The following is a 20,773-nucleotide window of genomic DNA, read 5'->3' on the forward strand; positions in this document are numbered from 1 at the left end:
GAAGGAGAAGTAAACGATGCAAAGAGACAGAGGTAACAGAGAATAACAAAGGAATTTTTAATTTAAGTGAAAAAATCTTGAACAAAGAGGAAGAGAGGGTCCTTAAATTAGGGCTTTCTTTTGCTCCCTCGAAACCCCTAAATAAATTCGAGACACACATCAACATCAAGAAATTTGTGAGAAATTTAACCTTAAAAAGATTTTTCTTAAAAAACCCCTTAGAAAGATACATCAAAACCAATAATGAGATAAAGAAGGAAGATACATACCAACACACAAATCTTAAGTCAAAATCGAAATTTTATCCAAAAAACTATAAGGGTAACAATTTGGAGACATTTGAAAAAGTGGTCCTAGCGGACTTAAGGAAAAGTAATATCTCAAAACAGAAATCAAAAAGGAATTTAACTAAAAAAGAGAGAGAGGTATTAAAAGAATTACAAGATGATGAGAGTATTATAATAAAAATGGCAGACAAGGGAGGAGGTGTAGTCCTAATGGATAAGGATAAATATAGGATGGAAGCAGAAAGGCTTCTAAATGATAAAAAAAACCTATAGAAAATTGAATCTAGACCCCACAGATAAGTTTTTGACAAAATTAAATAGGATCCTGGACAGGGGAAGAGAGAAGGGAATCCTAAATGAAAAAATAATTTCTATACATCCTACCTAAATTCCCGAAGATACCTATCTTTTACTTCCTCCCAAAAGTGATTAAGAGCCTGATAAATCCCCCCGGTAGACCTATAGTTTCAGGGAACAGCGAACCTATCTGAATATGTAGACAAGTTTCTACAAAAATATGTGGTGGGTCTAAAGTCATATCTGAAGGACACAACCAGTGTCCTTAGACTTTTAAAAGATATACAATGGGATGAGAATTGTATTTTAGCGACGTGTGACGTAGTGTCGCTCTATACAAATATCAATCATAGCTTTGGAATAGAGGCAGTGGAACATTTTTTACAAAAAGATAAAGACATACCTAAAGATCAAAAAGAGTTTCTAATTGACAGTATATGATATATATTAGAGCATAATTACTTTTCATTTGACAGAGAGTATTATCTACAAATAGAGGGGACAGCCATGGGCACGAGATTTGCACTGAGCTACGCAAACCTTTTCATGGGTCAATGGGAAGATAATTTTTTGGCCAATGCTGAGCTCGGTGCGAATCTCGTGCTATTTAAGAGGTACATCGATGATATCCTCATGGTCTGGAGAGGTAGTGAAGAGGATCTTGAGAACCTTTTTAAATTAATGAATAATAACGACAAAGGATTGACTTTTACCCATCAAATCAGTAAGGACAAAATAACATTTCTGGATTTGGATATAGAAGTAGACAATAAAAAAATAATTACCAAAACTCATTTCAAACCCACAGACTCCAATAATTACATACATGCAAAAAGTTGCCATTTTTCGAAATGGAAGAATAACATACCAATAGGACAAACACTTAGGATTCGAAAAAATTGCACAAAAATTGAAGATTTTGAAGAACAGACCAAGCTCCTAGAATATAGGTTTAGAGATAGGGGCTATAAGGAGGAACACGTAAAAATAGCGATTACTAGAGCTAGAAATACTGAGAGAGAGACACTACTAAATGACAAGATAAAAACTCAACATGCAATGGATGATTGCAATGTACCACTTATAACAGAATATAATGACAATCACAACCAGTTGAGGAAAATTCTTAGGAAACACTGGCACTTTGTAAAAAATGACCCGATACTAGGGGACATTTTGCCACCCTATCCAAAAATAGTCTATAGAAAGACAAACAATTTAAAATCAATTCTGGCCCCAAGTGAGTACAAGAGAAATACATCAGGTAAAGAAAATAAAGACAGAGATTTACAGGGAAACAAGATCAAAGGATTCTTTCCCTGTACAACATGTAAATCTTGTAAATATAGCACAAAGAAAAAGAGTCTAATAATGGAGAATGAATATGAAATAAAGGAGATCATTAGATGTAGTAGTAAAGGAGTTGTATATATCATCCAGTGCACGTGCAATTTAATTTAAGGGTATGAAAAAAAGCAAACACTGCACGGGCAATCAGAGTGCTGTTAAAGTCAGAAAGTTTATTTCTCCACAAAAGTTAGACAAGGTCAGACATCAGAACACCTGACATGTTTCGCGCAGGCGTACCTGCGCTTCATCAGAGGTGATTATCCACCACAGGTGAACACCTTTTAAAGCTGAGTTGCACCAATGAAATTTATCACAAAAATACACACCCCCTTAATGTCAAACAGCATTTGTAAAGTTAGTTAACAGGGAGTGTGATTATATGTTGATATGTTAGTTACATGAAATAAAATAAATTAAAATGACACGTATATATACATAAATAAAATATAACATAAGAACAATAATAAGTAGTAAACATAAAGAAATTTTTCATAGGAATACAAAAATATAACTACAACAGAATTGGCAACATCTAATGAATATAACAGTAAATAAAGCATAAACAATGTTTAGAGCCATAAAATTAAATTAAAATAAATATAAACATATTAAACATTCAGGAATAAATTAATAAAATACTAATAATAATTTTTGAGTACTTGAACATAATGAAAGTGTAGAACAATGTATAATATTTAATATGAGATTCTTGTAGTTAAACTCAACTCATACTAGCATTCGAGCTAGACAGATAAGATAAAATATATGTTAAGAAAGTACACCAAATGTGATAATTATAATCCTAGTTTCTACTATAATCATAGTTTCTTGGTGTAGGTGAGTAGAGAGAGAGAGCAATGGGGAGGGGGGGACTAATATAAGATAGAACTTTTGTTAATCTTAGTTACTTAATATATATTAGTTATACATGTATTGTTATTCCAAGTTATATAGCTAATACTATCCGTGGATATCCAAACCATAATTCTGCAATTTAATTTATGTAGGCGAGACCAGCAGGATGCTGAGGGACCGGATCCGAGAGCATTTATGGAATGTTGAAAAGGGAAAATTAGAAACGCACCTGTACCAACATTTTAGGGATATACATAAAAACAACTTGAAAGACTTTAGGTTTTGGGGAATCTGTAAGGTAAAAGGTAATTGGAGAGGGGGAGATTATGATAATAAATTACTTAGAAAAGAGGCAGAAATTATCTATAATTTTAATACACTGCACCCCCATGGACTTAATTCCGAACTGGATATCGCCCCCTTCTTAGGAGAATAGCCCCAATTATGTCAAATTCCATTATCTCTAATTTCTGATGACTAGTAATAAAACCAATTCCAATCTATACCCCTGTATATATAGAAACAACCAGGGCCAATTCCCAGTTATATAGAAAAATAGGTAGTAGCCATCACCCACCGATTAGGTCAAATCACAACGAGAGTTCTTTAAAATTGTATATTCTTTTATCCTTAGGGCGATTCAATACCAGATTTTTTTTTAGGTGTCAATTATAAATGTAGTAAAACTTTTTAACATAGTATACTTTTTAAGATTACAAACGATACATCAAAAGAAGCCACCATTATGATTTAGGCAATTTTAAATTTTAATTTTGTATATTTCTATATCCTTCAATTTTCATATCGTTCAACTTTCTTTTGTAATTTTTATATATAATTTTATTTTCCTTATTAAATATTTAATAATTTTTCACATAACGAATTTATACATTAGGTAGTTCCAATAAAAAACAATAAGTAAATAAAAGCCACTGAACTTTTGGGACTGTCGAATCAAATGAACAATGTATGGAGTACAGATTAAAAGAAGAAAAAATGGAAGTGGTCAGACATTGAAGGCATGAGGATCTCATCTAAAATAGGCACCTGAAAGAGGGAAACGAGGCTATCTGTGAGATTACCGGAACAGGCTGGGTATTTAATGAGCAGGTGCGATACACACAACCTACATGGTCATACATGGTCATATTAATATACTTTATAACCTTTAAACCTCTAAATTTCTGTCTGTTTCTGAGTCACTAAAGACAGCCCCATGATCACATTCTTTTTTATTAGCTTTTCCCAAAAGGGGAGTGTTAGTTCATGTGAGCCATATAGATAACATTGTGCTCATGCCCCTGGTTTCTAACAATACAGCACTAATTGTCTTAATGGCAAGTAAATAGATAATAAATAAAAATTCATGTGATCAGGGGACTGTCAGAAGAAGCTTAGATACAAGGTAATCACTGAGTTAAAAAGTATATTAATATAACCAGGTTTTCTGTGCAAAACTGGGGAATGGGTAATAAAGGGGTTATCTATCTTTTTAAACAATAAACAAATTTGAGTTCACTGTCCCTTTAATAAAAGTTAAATTTAAAATATCTAATGTGATATTATTAGATTAAGAAATTATTAGTATAAATCTGCCCCAATAATTTTAAATTAAAAAGTTTATATAGGGAACATAACATTTTGATTGTAATAGAAAAAAAGAGTTGGTATATTTTGATAAACATTTGTTTTGTGTTTTAGTCTTACAAAAAATAAACATGCTAGTTAGTCTTAGATGGAGTTGTTATGTATCTGCTATGCTTACCTATAAAGGGATTTCTTTTCATGATCTAGGCTAATATTGTTGAGTATTTGCTTTAGTATACGTATCTGACCCCTAGCTTTCAAACGGGAGATGTTTGTAGTTTTCTAGATGTTTAGTGTCATTTTAAGGTAAAGAAGTGTATTAACACATTTACAGTCATCAGAATACAGCAGGTAAATACTTAAAAAGAAGTGCATGCCCTTTAACATACATTGAAATAGATAGATAGATGATAGATAGATAGATAGATAGATAGATAAAGATAGTATTCTACAATGCAAATGGTATTAACTAAAATATTCCAATACTGATAGCCAGGGGTTAATATTTTATATGTGTCAATAAGGTAAATAGTATTGGTAAGGGCAGAGTAACTGTTTCAACAAGTATTAAATATTTCATTTTATTAATTAACAACACTGCGGCCATGTTTGCAGTTGCACCACATTAATTTGTCTCATCTACCTTAATGAGTGGGAAGGTTTGAATTTGGTTTGATACAATTGGAGCAAGGAGAGTTGTTGGGTTATATCATTACTCATTCAGGATGGAATTGTGGTCTCATGACTTGTGAAAAAAACATTAAAGATGAATCTAAAATATGTTGAGTGTTTTGGGAGTGAGATTTTTCTTTACTTTAAGGCATATTCCATAAACATGAAGGCGTAATGATGTGGTGTCAGTGCATAGCTACAGCATTGCAAAAGAATGCGTTGAACAGTCTGATAAAGATAACATATGCAATTCAAGTTTGGAGCTTGCACTGCAAAAAGTAAGTTTCAAAATCTATCTGTGTAAATAAAAAAGCAACAGTTTATTAGCTGATTTTCTAACATTTATGCCCTGCAGAAATGATGCTGTCGGTTTCCAATTAGTTAGCATTCAACAGTCTCCTAATGAGCAGTACAGAATAGAAAAGACCATTTTTTATAACTAACATATATATTACTGAACTAACAATCAAGTATGGCATTTAGTTTCCTGAGCATTGCACAAATATCCCTTAAGCATTTATGTTTATGAGTCAGTCGAAATATAATGATCCTGTCTGTCTCTGTACATTGGCAGAATTGCTCATGTGCTGTTTTTTTTTTGTTTTTGTGCTATGCTGCAATGAAAGAGGTTTACTATTCCATTTACAGCAGACAGATTAATAGTTTTCAACTTATTAAAATGTTCACAGTATGACAAGTGTTAGTGTGCAGAATCTAACAGAGTATATAGATTCTGGTTTGAATATTTCTATTTCTTTTTTTACATTTATTGCATTTTAAAAAATTCAATTTTAATTCACAACTCACAATTTTTTAACTAAAGGTAATTATATTTAATACAAATTTCTAAATGCTTTATTAATACAGCAAACACTGATTAAAGGCACCACTCATATTCACACGTTGATTGTTGCTTTATTTGCTGAAATATACTGTATCATGCTAGGCTGATTACTAAATACTAGAGATCTAGCTAAGACAAAAGCAATATGTACGAACACCCTCATCTTCATAGTGTCACAATCGGCCGCTGGGAAGCTCCAGCTGTCCTCTCTGTGTGCTTGATTGACAGGTAGTCTGAGCCACCCCTTCCTGATGATGTCACTACCAGGGTTTTTATTCCGGGCTTCCTGTTTCCTCAGTGCCCGTTTGTTTGTTTCTCTTTGTGGCTCCTGTGAGGACTTCGCTGTGGAATCTCTCTTACTGCCAAACTCTGCAAAGACTGACTATCCTGGGTTAATCCTCTAACTTCCTGATAACCTGTTGCCGAACATTGCAAGTACTATTTATTTTGTGAATCTCTCAATCTGCATGTTTACCTGTTGCCAAAACTCTGCAAATACTGGTAATTCAGTGTAAACCTTCAAACTGCTTGATATCCTGTTGCCAAACATTGCAAAGACTGTCTATTCTGTGAAACTCTCACACTGCATGTTTACCTATTGCCAAAACTCTGCAAATACTGGTAATTCAGTGTAAACCTTCAAACTGCTTGATATCCTGTTGCCAAACATTGCAAAGACTGCCTATTCTGTGAAACTCTCAAACTGCATGACAACCTGTTGCCAATCCTTGCAAGTACTGATTAATCTGTATTAACCCTCAAACTACCTGTTATCCTGTTATCTAACTCTGCATGTACTGCCTATTCAGTATAAACCTGCAAACTTCCTGATAACCTGTTGTCAAACTCTTCAAGGACTGACTACACAGTATTAACCCTCAAACTGCCTGATAACAAGTTACCTACTCCTGCATTATTAACTGTTTCTTGTTTACCCTTCCTCTGTCTGAGTATAAGTGACTATCCCTGCTCTCCTGATTCTGTGGAAGACTTTTCCTGTAACCAGTTCCTTACTCAGAAGTCTATTTGGCTGATATCTTGAATTACTTTGGACTCAGGCTAACCCTGTCCATATAGTGAGTACATTGTTTTTTGTTGTGGGGTCATGTCCTGGATTAAACTCAGAGTGCAAGGGTGTTGTTTAAGTTCGCCCTAGCATTTGGGTCTTCTTCTGGAGTTTTCCTAACCTGACAGTACAAACGGGCCATAATATGGACCCTGATGAGTTATCCAGGGCTGTGGCTCTACAAGGGCAACTTCTGGGAAATCATTCAGCTCATTTGCAATCTTTGAATTCCAAGCTTGACCAGATTACTGCTCTGCTACATAACCTCTCCGCTCCTTCTCTAGCTACTGTGACTCCTACTGCAGCTGCTACTAGCTCCAATGCTGTCTTTAACCCACCTCAACCTGTTGGACAGTATATACCAGGAATCCCACTTCCAGATAAATATGACGGTAATCCTGAAGAATGCCGAGGATTCCTTAATCAATGTCGTTTACACTTCAGAAACAATCCTCAAGTTTTTTTCCAATTCTACTTCCAAGATCACCTTTATTATTTCCCTCATGAAGGGTAAGGCTCTAGCCTGGGTGTCTCCTCTTTTAGAGAAGAATGATCCTTTACTACAGGATGTGGAATTATTTGTGTCCATTTTTTCTTCTGTTTTTGACAAGCCTGGGAGGTTTGCAGCTGCAGGATTGTTGGATCTGAGACAGGGATCCCTTTCGGTAGCTCAATATGCTATTGAATTCACGACTTTAGCCGCAGAAACTGATTGGAACCATGGAGCCTTACGGGCAGCCTTTCGCAAGGGGACTTTGCGAACGCCTTAAGGATGAACTTGTATTTCGGGAACTCCCCGATTCATTGGAGGGTCTAATCAATTTGTGTATTACTCTTGACGCCCGGCATTCTGAACGTCTTCAGGAGAGAGATAGGAATCGGAGATCCTTTGTTAAATCTTCTTTTCGTCCTCCTATTCGAACCTCAAGTCTGTCTCATAATAATTCCACATCACCTGAGTCTGTGGAACCCATGGAAGTAGGAGCTATTAAATTGTCAGAAGCTGAATGCCATAGAAGGCGTACTCTTGGATTATGTCTGTATTGTGGTACCAAAGGACATTTACTGAAGGACTGTCCTATCCGGCCAGTAAAAGCCAAGGCTTAACTTTTGATAGAGGGACAGAGTTAAGCCAGAATCCCATGTCTTCCCTCAATTCTAAACTTTTTGTTCCTGTAACTATCTCTTTTGGAGACACCAAGTTTCGAGCTCAAGCCCTCATTGACTCTGGAGCTGCTGGAGTTTTCATTGATTCAAACTTTGCTGACTCTCTCAGGATTCCTCTTCAAGCCAAGAAACAGTTAATTAATGTTACCACTGTTAGTGGACAGCCTTTAGGTTCTGGTATCATACAAAATTCTACCATTCCTCTTCTTTTGTCTGTGGGCATACTCCATTCTGAAGTTATTCGTTTTGACGTCATCACTTCTCCCCACATACCGTTGATTCTGGGGTTACCTTGGTTGCAGCTTCATGATCCAGTCTTCTCATGGTCTAAAGGAGAACTTATTTCCTGGGGAACTACTTGTTTCAAAAATTGCCTGCAAAATCCCTCAAAACCATCTGGTCCTGTCGTAGCTATGGTGGAAGTTCCTGATTCATTGCCTAATTACTATCATGCCTTTAGTGATGTGTTTTCTAAGAAGGAGGCTGAGACATTACCTCCACACCGGATATTTGACTGTCCTATCGAATTGTTTTCAGGGGCTCCTCTACCTAAGGGAAGGACCTATCCCCTCTCTCATCAAGAAAATGTCTCTCTTGAGGAATACATAAAGGACAACTTAGCCAGAGTATTTATTCGTCCTTCCTCATCACCTGTGGGTGCAGGTTTTTTCTTCATTGGGAAAAAAGATGGAGGTCTCCGTCCCTGTATCGATTATCGGGCCTTGAATCAGATTACTGTCAAAAACAGCTATCCTCTGTCGCTCATTCCTGAGTTATTTGATCGTCTTCAAGGTGCTTCTATATTTTCCAAGTTAGATCTCCGTGGGGCCTACAATTTGGTCAGAATCCGTAAAGGAGACGAATGGAAGACGGCATTTAACACTAGATTTGGTCACTACGAATATCTAGTAATGCCATTCGGATTGTGCAATGCACCTGCAGTATTTCAGTACTTTGTTAACGAAATCTTAGAGACTATCTTAGAGACTATCTAAATCAATTTGTTATCATTTATCTCGACGACATTCTGATCTATTCCAAAACATTACAGAAACATGTACATCATGTAGGACTGGTACTTCAGAGGTTACGAGACAATTCTCTGTTCGCTAAATTGGAGAAATGCTCTTTTCATCAGAGTTCCATTCCCTTTTTGGGTTATATCATTTCAGAATCAGCTTTTGAGATGGATCCTGCTAAACTTTCGGCTATCAAGGAGTGGCCCAGGCCAACTACTCTCAAATCCCTGCAGAGGTTTCTTGGCTTTGCCAATTACTATAGAAAGTTTATCAAGAACTTTGCTGACATCATGTCTCCGCTCACTTCTCTTACTAAGAAAGGGCAAAATTGTAAGATTTTGTCCACTTCGGCAGTACAGGCTTTTGAAACGCTAAAATCAGCATTTTCTTCATCACCTCTTCTCAGTCATCCAATTCCTGATCTCCAGTTTATCTTGGAGGTTGACGCTTCTTCTATAGCAGCTGGAGCTGTTCTCTCCCAACGTGATCCGACTACCAGCAAGATACATCCTGTGGCGTTCTTTTCGAAAAAATTCAATCCTGCCGAGTTAAATTATGATGTGGGCAATAAGGAGCTTTTGGCTATAAAATTAGCTTTGGAGGAATGGATGCATTGATTAGAGGGTACCAGTCAACCTTTTTTCATTCTGACAGATCATAAGAATCTTTTATACCTCCATACAGCTACTCGTCTCAATCCTCGTCAGGCTCAGTGGGCCTCATTCTTCTCCAGGTTTAATTTTGTACTTTCCTATATTCCTGGTTAAAAAAATTCCAAAGCAGATGCTTTATCTAGGCAGTTCCAATCTTCTGAGCCTTCTCCTTTGGATTCTGAACCTATACTACGTCCAGTCAAAGTTTTGGCTCAAGTATCCTCTTTTCCAGTACAGGCTTTACATGCTGCTCAAGTCCAGGTACCATCTTCTTGCAAACTACCTTCTGGTATCCTGTATGTACCCAAAGAATTATGTCTTAAGCTTCTACGTTGGGCTCACAACAAAATTTCAGTAGGTCATCCTGGAGTAACCAATACTTTGTGGAAACTGAAGCATCATGTTTGGTGGTCCACTATGAGGAGGGATGTTAAGGATTATATTGCTGCTTTTGGTTCTTGTGCTTTGAACAAACAATCTTCTCATCGACCGTTTGGTCTATTACACACTCTTCCTATTCCTCATTATCCTTGGTCTCACTTATCCATGGACTTCGTTACAGATCTTCCTGTTTCTGCTGGAAATATGACCATTTGGGTAGTGTAGGATCGGTTCTCCAAGTCTGCTCACTTCATACCTCTTCCAGGCTTGCCTTCAGCTCAAAGACTTTCTGAACTCTTTGTTCTACATATATCTCATTTACATGGTTTTCCCACTGACATAGTCTAAGATTGCGGAGTTTAATTTGTTTCCAAGTTTTGGAGGTCTTTTTGTAAGCACTTCGGAATCAACATATCTCTTTCTACTGCACATCATCTTCAATCCAACGGACAGACTGAGCGTGTAAATCAAGCCTTAGAATCTTTTCTTAGACATTATGTAGACCATCACTATTCCAACTGGTCTCAGTTATTGCCTTTGGCGGAATTAGCTCACAACTCACGCTATAACGCCTCATTACAGACCTCTCCCTTTAAGGCAGCTTATGGTTTTGAACCTAAAACCTTTCCTATGATTACCAGTTCAACTGAAGTCCCTGGAGAAGATCGTATTGTGAAAAATCTCAGTAACCACTGGCAACTCATTCGTCAAAATCTAATTTCCTCTTCCTTAAGACACAAGAGATATGCTGATCACAGAAGGTGTAAGGCTCCTTTACTTCGTACTGGAGACAGAGTATTTTTATCCACCATATTCATACGTCTAAAACAACCTTGTACTAAGTTGGGTCCTAAGTACATTGGACCTTTTCGAATTGTTTCTAAAGTTTGTTCTTCTGCATACCGCCTGGCTTTACCCAAGACTCTCAAGATCCATCCAGTGTTTCATGTCTCCTTACTCAAGCCAGTCATCTACAACCGGTACTCTATCAAGAGTAGACCACCTCCTCCACTTTCCGTAGAGGGAACTTCTGAGTTTGAAGTCAGCAAGATTTTGGATTCCAAGCTACGGGGCAATCGGCTGTACTACCTGGTACATTGGAAAGGCTATCCTATCTCTGAATGATCTTGGGAACCAGCCTCTCATGTTCATGCTCCAGCTCTTGTCAAGTCTTTTCACAAGAAATACCCTGCGAGGCCCGGTCGGGTCCCCCGGAGGGGTCCTTGAGGAGGGGGCACTGTCACAATCGGCTGGTAGGAAGCTCCAGCTGTCCTCTCTGTGTGCTTGATTGACAGGTAGTCTGAGCCGACCCTTCCTGATGATGTCACTACCAGGGTTTTTATTCCGGGCTTCCTGTTTCCTCAGTGCCCGTTTGTTTGTTTCTCTTTGTGGCTCCTGTGAGGACTTCGCTGTGGAATCTCTCTTACTGACAAACTCTGCAAAGACTGACTATCCTGGGTTAATCCTCTAATTTCCTGATAACCTGTTGCCGAACATTGCAAGTACTATTTATTCTGTGAATCTCTCAATCTGCATGTTTACCTGTTGCCAAAACTCTGCAAATACTGGTAATTCAGTGTAAACCTTCAAACTGCTTGATATCCTGTTGCCAAACATTGCAAAGACTATCTATTCTGTGAAACTCTCACACTGCATGTTTACCTGTTGCCAAAACTCTGCAAATACTGGTAATTTAGTGTAAACCTTCAAACTGCTTGATATCCTGTTGCCAAACATTGCAAAGACTGTCTATTCTGTGAAACTCTCAAACTGCATGACAACCTGTTGCCAATCCTTGCAAGTACTGATTAATCTGTATTAACCCACAAACTACCTGTTATCCTGTTATCTAACTCTGCATGTACTGCATATTCAGTATAAACCTGCAAACTGCCTGATAACCTTTTGCCAAACTCTTCAAGGACTGACTACACAGTATTAACCCTCAAACTGCCTGATAACAAGTTACCTACTCCTGCATTATTAACTGTTTCTTGTTTACCCTTCCTCTGTCTGAGTATAAGTGACTATCCCTGCTCTCCTGATTCTGTGGAAGACATTTCCTGTAACCAGTTCCTTACTCAAAAGTCTATTTGACTGATATCTTGAATTACAAAGGATATATACAAAACTAAGCAAATTACATAATAGATATATATTTGTTTAAAATTATATACTCTATCTGCATCATGAAAAAAATGGGTTTCATGTCCCTTTAATTGGACCTAACTAATATTGGAATAACTAAATAAAGGGAGGAAAAATTCAACTTTTGAGCATCCTTCTTTCACTACAAACACAATCCTAACTGATCAAAAAACAAACAAATAAAAATCTACAAACTACAAAATATTAATTTTATGTCCCAAGGAAGACAGCAATACATACTACTAAAGATGACACAATCAAAATTCCTGGCCAATATTTTGTCAAGTAGGGGTGCCAAGAAGTAGAAAATGCAAACAATAAAACCGAATAAAATGAAACGTGTTTTAGCTTCTAAAAATGAGTTTTCCTGAAACAGGATAAAGCAGGTTGTTATTGGCTGTCAAAACCCATGTTTCTATATTTATAACAGTAAATATATCTCATGCAATACAATATGCAAAACTGTGAAATTATTGCTACTTGCTTTGTCTACTTATACACAGAGCCATTCACCGCTGTTATACTACTAAAATGATTTGGTAGTAGCATCTTCCATCTACCACAGTCTCACACAATTTTATAGATTATATGTCACAAAATAGATTTCCATATCATTCAGAGAAACATCAGTGTTGCAAATAGGTTCTTACCAATTGATCCCACATTTAGATTTGTTGGCATCAAAAAACAATTAAAATTGGAAGAACCTGTTGCTTTTTGGCTCATATTTAGTAGTTTGTCAATACCAATTGGGGTTGCTTCTGTTAATTCCATGTCCCTGCACTCACTTATTATCCAATCACTTCTCCATACTTAACCTTTTAGACCTCTCAAATATCTTTTAAATAGCTGGTCATCCTCCTCAAATAAACTACTAGTTCACTATCCACCTTCACTGGACCTTTACAATATGCCTCTCACGTACCTCTTCCACTTCTTTGCCTCTGTTAGCTGTGCTACCTCAAGGTATAGCATCAGGCCCTAGACATTTTTATCTCTTCTCTGGTTAATTTAGCAGCTGCGTTGTATTTCAAAATGATATGTATGATGACATTTACGGCTAGATTACAAGTGCAGCGCAAACGGTTCTGTGCTAGCACAATTGCGATTTCTCGATCCATTTTTCTTCTGCTGATTTTACAAGTTGGGAGAAATCTCGATTGTGCTAGCGCAATCACATTTTCTGCCTCAATCCTTACCGCTATCTAAGAGCTGTGGTAAACTGGGTTCCGAAATTAAAACATTGCACAAAACACAACAAAAATAGATTAAAGTACACATACAGCCATAAACTACACTATTAACCCTTAAACCACCACCCCTACACTAAAAATATTATTAACCCCTAAATTGCCACCCCCACATTGCAAACACTAAATAAAACCATTAACCCCTAAACTACCACCCTCACATCACAAACACTAAATAATAATATTAACCCATAAACTGCCATCCCCACATCGCAAACTACATAAACTATTAACCCCTAAACTGCCATCCCCCACATTAGAGAAGCTTATCACTCAGTCCCTCAAATCTGTCATAAACTCCACAAATTACACATATTGCTCCACCTGCAATCACCTCTTAATGACTTAATAATATTTATCCAACCCCCCTTTATAATTATAATCAAACAAATCTCACACACATTTTGTCTAGACAACTTCAATTTTCCACTTTACTATGAATCTTTTGGGTGTAGACCACTCACCCTCTACTGTATTAGAAGGTTAACTTTTATTCTATTTTGCATTCATGATGCATTTAAAGTACTTTCCACAGTGTTGAAAAATGAAATATAACTCTTATAATACATGTTCTATAAATTCACATAATATAGTTTCTGGGTGTTGAAATGGGGCAAGCTCAGGAAGACAAAATGCAGGTATCTAGAGAAGCCTACTACATCCAGATGTGATACATATATTACCCTTAAATATCCATAAATTATGAACATTTGACCTTTGAACTGCCTTATGACTGGTACCATTCTTGTGTCTAAAAAAGTCCAAAGAAGGATGGCAGCAAATGTGGTATTCAAATATTTATTAAGCACACAGAGAGTAACATTTCGGGAGCAAACCTCCCTTAATCATGCAATAAAAAACACTGATACAAAGTATCCTTATATACCCTACCGCCACAAGAGGGCAGTAAAGAGTATTTACAAAGTTAACCATTTCATGAATTCAACATTAAACAATCTCAGAAACAGTGTTATAAGACCTTAACCAAAAAACAGAAGCATATATAAATATTACTTAATTTTTATATCCATAAACTTAAAAGGAATACAGTAGAAAACTTTATTAATAATCTCAAACGAGCACCTACACTCTTGAATCATTATAAAGATGAAATTCTTCTATATCTCCATATTTATAGAAACACAGAAAGATCAAAATCCCATCATACCATCCCGTTCCATAGTGCCTAGTTCAAAAATCCAAAAACATTCCCTTTGCTTTAATAATAAATTTCTGTCCCCCCCTCCTTGGTCTAGGAACAAATGTAATGATCTGGAAATGTAGCTGATTAACAGCATGTCCCATTTTGGAAAAATGACAGGAAACAAGGGCAAGTAAATTATTATTCCTAACTGGTCTCCCCCACATAGCCATGCCCACAAGGGCATTTAACAAGGTATATCACATAATGGGTATTGCAGGTATGAAAACCCTTGATTGTATACTTTTTACCAGATTTAGGATGGAAAAAAAGATGACCCTTTGGTCATATTCCCACAACAGGAACAACCAAGGCAGGGAAAGCATCCATTATTTTTATGTTAGATATCTTTGCTTATCAAGAGTAGTTACACCCCCAATGTCAGATTTAATACATTTTTGATGGATATTAACCCCTCTTCTAAATGCTGGCATAGGCATATCAACAAACTGAAGTATGTCAGGGTTACATTTTTTCAAAATGCCCCAATGTTTTCTAATAATGTTTTGAATTAAGTGGCTTTGGGAGTTAAACTCAGAGACAAAGACCATCCATTGACTCTTAGACTTTTTTTTCTTTTTTGGAGCTTAAAAGGCTTTTTCTTGGAATACGCAATATAACATCCATTTCTTTTTCAATTAGTGTCAGAGGGTAGCCTCTCTCAATGAAGCGATCCCTCATTTCCCTCAATCTGAGATCAAATACATTTTCATCAGTTTCAATACGTCGAAATCTTAATAGTTGACTTCTAGGCAATGCTTTTAGAAGAGCTAATGAATGGGCACTATCGAAATGTAGTATGCTATTGCAGTCAGTTGGTTTCCTAAACAGGTCAACCTTAAGGGAATCACCAACCTTAATAATTTTAGTGCCTAAACACACCAACTCCTCTTCACTATAAGTGAGTGTGCATTTTAAATGGGTAGTGGAACTGTTCAGATTATTAACAAAGGGTTCCAACGTCGCCAAACCAAATGCCAAAGACATCATCGATGTAGCACTACCAGCAGGCGCTACACCAAATGAAGTCCAAATTTGCAAAAACAAATTTCTCTTCAAATAAATTCATTAGCAAGTTAGCATAATTGAGGGTGACATTGGAACCCATTGCAGTACCCTATATCTGTAAAAAGTACTCATCCTGAAATAAAAAATAATTATAGTAAAGAACAAATTCCAACAATAAAATGAGAAAATCAGATTGAGCAGTAGAAAAATCTCCACTATTACTTAAAGCATATTTTACAGCCCCCACTTACGTGGGTAATAGATGTATATAGGCTTTCAACATCAAGGTTGAAAAGTAGAAATTTACTAGTACCCAACCCCAATGCCTCAATTTTTAGTAAGAAGTCACTAGTGTCCTTAAGAAAATAATTTACATTTTCAACAAAAGGTCTCAAAATGTTGTCTAAATAAATTGATATATTAGAAGACACTGAACCAATGCTGGAGACCCGGGGGTTCCCTAGAGTTTTTATGGATTTTAAGTAAAGCATAAATCAGGAGTGTTTGGGTGTTTAATTTCTAGAAATTTTGCTAGATCTTTATCAATAATCCCATTATTAACCGCATTTCTTAATATTTTACAAAGTTCTTTCTGTATTAAAAAAATAGGATTGTAAGAAAACCTTCTGTATACAGAGGTGTTGTTTAATTGACTTTTAATTTCATTAATATAGTATTCCTTGTATAAAATAACAATGGCTCTGCCTTTATCTGCACTTTTTAGTATGATATCATCCCTAGATTGAAGAGAATTTAAAGCTACAAAGTCTTTTCTAGAAAAGTTATAATGTTTAATAGCAACATCAGTACAACTCTTTTTAGTATGAAATTTATTGGAACGTTTATCATTACCCTTACTGGCTATCTTTTGATTATCCAGTTTATGTTTTAATAAATCAATATCATGTAATACCAAGTTAACAAAAGTTTCAACACTATGGTTGTTTTGATTAGGAATATAGGAACTCTTATTTCTTAACCCTACTTTCTTTAAATTCAGTTTATTATCGGGCTTAATGATAGTTCCCATATCCCTATCAAAAGGGTTTGCAACTGAATATTTCTAAAGAATCTAAAAAGATCTTTGTGTAGTTGAAAAAAATTATAATCATTACGAGGGCAGAATAATAAACCCCTGTTTAACACACATGATTCATCATAAGAAATAGGAGAATTAGATATATTAACCACAATATTCTTAGCATTGTTATTTAATACCGGAGCGTCCACAGTGGAACAAATTGTTTCTCTATACAATTCAGTATTAGTAGTTAGTCCCATATTTCTTATATGGTCAATTTCAATGGATTATAGTTACCACAGACCCAGGTGTCTGATCAGTGAAGTCAACAACACGGATCATTTCTGTTTGTTGCGTGCTGATCGCAAAAGACGATTACATTTTTCTCTTACCTTTTCCGTGTTTCCTCCCCCACAATGTGTTCTGGATCTGAGTCCCCTGATGAAGACGGTTCAGAGGAGCAAATGCTGCTACAGCTGCAGTTTAGATGCATGGAAATGGCGTCTCCCTCTACCGGAAGTTCTCCTCATAGTGCCTTCTGGGTCAAAGCGCCACCGGTATACACGTCCCTGTGTGTAATCAAGTACATCCCTTGTAAACTTGGTCCGCTTGCAGGTTTCAATGATTTTCTTCAGCTCCAGGACAGAGTAATCAACTTCACACAGCAATTTTGAGGACTCATAGGCAGGTAAGGAAGTTTTGATGACGGATGACATCTCATCAAGTCTTACTTGCTGGTCAGCTAGCTCACAGTTCAGACAGTCCACAGTGAGCACCATAAGATCCATGGAACATTTGTTGAGAATTTGCTCAAATTTATTGCAGTAGGTTTTGTTCTCCCGCATCAGTGTAGGGCGGGTAGACATCCTCAATCCTGTGATACTTGACTAAAGTGGCTGCATGTAATCATAAGCTAGTTTCTTCTTAGCCAGCTTTTCATACTCTTTAGTGGATGATTCTAGGGGGGCCATATTCAAAAAATCCCTTGAACCCTTGGAAAGGGTTGTTATTCTGGTAGCTTCTGTTTCAGAATAAGAGAACATCTTAAATCCAGATGGTGCTTCATCTTCCATAATATAATCAGGAAATATTTCCACTGGTGCAAGGACTGTTTGAGGTGTAAGTAATATCCAAATGGTATGAATAGGGATTGGGATCTTTCTGTGTTTCTATAAATATGGAGATATAGAAGAATTTCATCTGTATAATGATTCAAGAGTGTAGGTGCTTGTTTGAGAATATTTCTAATAAAGGTTTCTACTGTATTCCTTTTAAGTTTATGAATAGAAAAATTATGTAATATTTATATATGCTTCTGTTTTTTGGTTAAGGTCTTATAACACTGTTTCTGAAATTGTTTAATGTTGAATTCATGAAATGGTTAACTTTGTAAATACTCTTTACTGCCCTCTTGTGGCGGTAGGGTATAAAAGGATACTTTGTATCAGTGGTTTTTTTTTTTTTGCATGATTAAGGGAGGTTTGCTCCCGAAACGTTGCTCTCTGTGTGCTTAATAAATATTTGAATACCACATTTGCTGCCATCCTTCTTTGGACTTTTTTGGATACTTTTTGGTCTTGGTGGTAGAGACCTGGTTGGCGTGCAGTGGTCTGCTGTGCTGGACTGTCTCTAGTTATTTGGACCATTCTTGTGTCTGACAGACACTACATAAAGATGTTCTGTGCACAGTTTTAAAATAGCATATTTGAATCTATTTATTTATTTTTTTTACCAAACTTTTGAAATCTAAATTTAGGACTGTGAAGGTGGAGTCAAGGTGGACCAGGCTCAGACTGAGTGTATTTCTAGGTAATACAAGCATGTAGCCAACATGATCACAGCAAGTTAAGGCCTAGCGCAGAGTAGCAGGGTGGTATGGGTGGATTTGGAAGTGTGTTGGGGCATAACTGGCAGTTCAGGAGTAAGGGCAGTGGGACAGAGCTCTCAACCACTGAAAAACCCCACAGTATGCCAGACAATGGGGAACTCTGGATATCATTCTACTAGTTTACAACAAATTACAACAGTTTGAAATGGAGGTTGTTGTGAATATTATCCTTATTATTATTATTATTATTATTATTTCAGTAGTGTACCCGCAAAGTGTATTATGTGTTTAGACACAATAAATATTATGGAACCTCTATATCATTCTGATAATGTCACTCATTATATATATATAATAGCGGTTACCAACTTTGCAGGGTCAATTTGTGCAATTTAATAACACTCTGAATTATATAATTTGCAAAGAATAATACATATAAAACCTGAATCCTTTTAGTTCTGATATGTCTATTAATTAAACTGAGACCAGATCAATAAGCAAGCTTAATTTATTAAAAGAATTATTAGAAATAATAAGCAATATTTGAATAAAGCAAATCAAAAAACCTACATACTGTGATGTTTAATATAAAAAAATGGGAGTTTTGAGACCAAAGAGTATGCTTTACAAGTATAATAATATTGCTTACTGTTTATAAAACCATCATAAGTTGTAAGAGCTGACAGTACCATTTACTTTTCAATAAATTATAAATGATTTGTTTAAATGAAATGCACAGTGAGACAAAATCATCCTTGTCACTGTTACCTTTCTTTTCTGCTTTATCTGAAACTTTCCCTCCGAGCGGTGCATATGTAGTGTCCGTTGATTCCTCGCCTCTGCTCCCCTTGCTGACGCCATTTTCATACAGTTGGCCCTCAACAGGTTGAAGTTGCCAAGTTAAACCAAATAAATGAACTGCTATAAACGAAAAACATTAATTAAATCACCGATCAAAATGAAAATATATTATAAAGCAAACAAACATCTTTTTGGATGTAAAAACCCTTTAAAACTATTATTTTAACTCATTTTGAATTGAATAAACTGAAAAAAATTTTAAAAAAGTTTAAAAACCTAAAGAGATAATAAACATGAAATAGACTAACACAAAGGGGAAAAAGAAAAAAAAAAACAATTACAAATAAATGGAAAATAAACTAGTAGACAAAGAAAAATTACAAGCATCACATTATAACATGCAAAACTTATAAATAGTATCTTAAAAATAAATAAAAATTAAAATAAAATAAAAAAGCATCTGCAATGTGATCATTTTTAAAAGATCATGCTATTCTCAAAATGTGTGTCATAATAAAAAAAAATATCTTATGAATCTGAAATGTTTTCTTGAAGCGCAGAACGGCCTCCGTCTCTATTTAAAATAATTTATAAAAGAGTTTTAAGCTAATTGTATCAAAAAGGTAAATTACAGCCATTTGTATGTAAATATAGTATATATTAGTAATTATGTTATGTGATGCCTTGCAAAAGCTCTGCAAGCAAAATAAATATTAAAGATCATTAAAACCAGAGACTTTAATTTAAAAAAAAAACCTTGAGTATTTTTCTCATTAAATTTGCTGTAGCCAATAAAGGACAAATTTATTTGACTACATTGGCCAAGCAATCACTGTGTAGATAGTCTGTTGTCTGTACTTCAGCTTCTCCAGCTAATAGATCTCTGAAATCAATAAACTTAACTAATTAATAAGAAAACCTAGCCTGACCATTAAAATCTCTAACCACCCTATATTACCATAATCCATGTTTCAGTATTGTCTATCTTCATTCAGTTTCAACTAACAGAAAATAATTTTATTGTGGCCTTCATTCTTGCTAGATAATAGTTAGGGTCAATAATGTTTGAGGGATAGATTGCAGTTTAGTTTCACTGTGGTGGTGGGAAGTAGGATTAATTGGTGTGAGAAGATCGCAGGTACACTTTAATGTTCTGTTTCAGGAGATCATAGGATGTTTTTCTAAAGTACTGGAACATATACAATAGGTACCGATATTAAATGATAGGAGCAAAGAATTTATTTTTTACTTGCTTTAAGGACTTTATACCAGGTCAAGGAAGCATTACAGAAAATGGGTTTGGGTGCGCATGGAAAAAGGATTGTTGCTATGTAGCAA

At 35.8% G+C, this 20,773-nt stretch overlaps 1 protein-coding gene across 6 annotated transcripts in view; it reads right to left on the minus strand.

Annotated features, from left to right (window-relative positions):
• The window catches only part of TENM1 (teneurin transmembrane protein 1), a 1,037,319-nt gene that overhangs the window by 550,979 nt on the left and 465,567 nt on the right, over window positions 1-20,773 (minus strand). For 5 of the 6 annotated variants that reach the window (XM_053699127.1, XM_053699121.1, XM_053699124.1 and 2 more), the window contains one exon: window positions 19,403-19,555. In XM_053699127.1, the coding sequence (XP_053555102.1) occupies window positions 19,403-19,555 (153 nt within the window). The remainder of the gene's footprint in view (window positions 1-19,402; window positions 19,556-20,773) is intronic. The other variant, XM_053699123.1, reaches the window with a different exon arrangement.

This window comes from Bombina bombina, chromosome 1, assembly GCF_027579735.1.
Source record: "Bombina bombina isolate aBomBom1 chromosome 1, aBomBom1.pri, whole genome shotgun sequence".
Taxonomy (NCBI): Eukaryota; Metazoa; Chordata; class Amphibia; order Anura; family Bombinatoridae; genus Bombina; species Bombina bombina.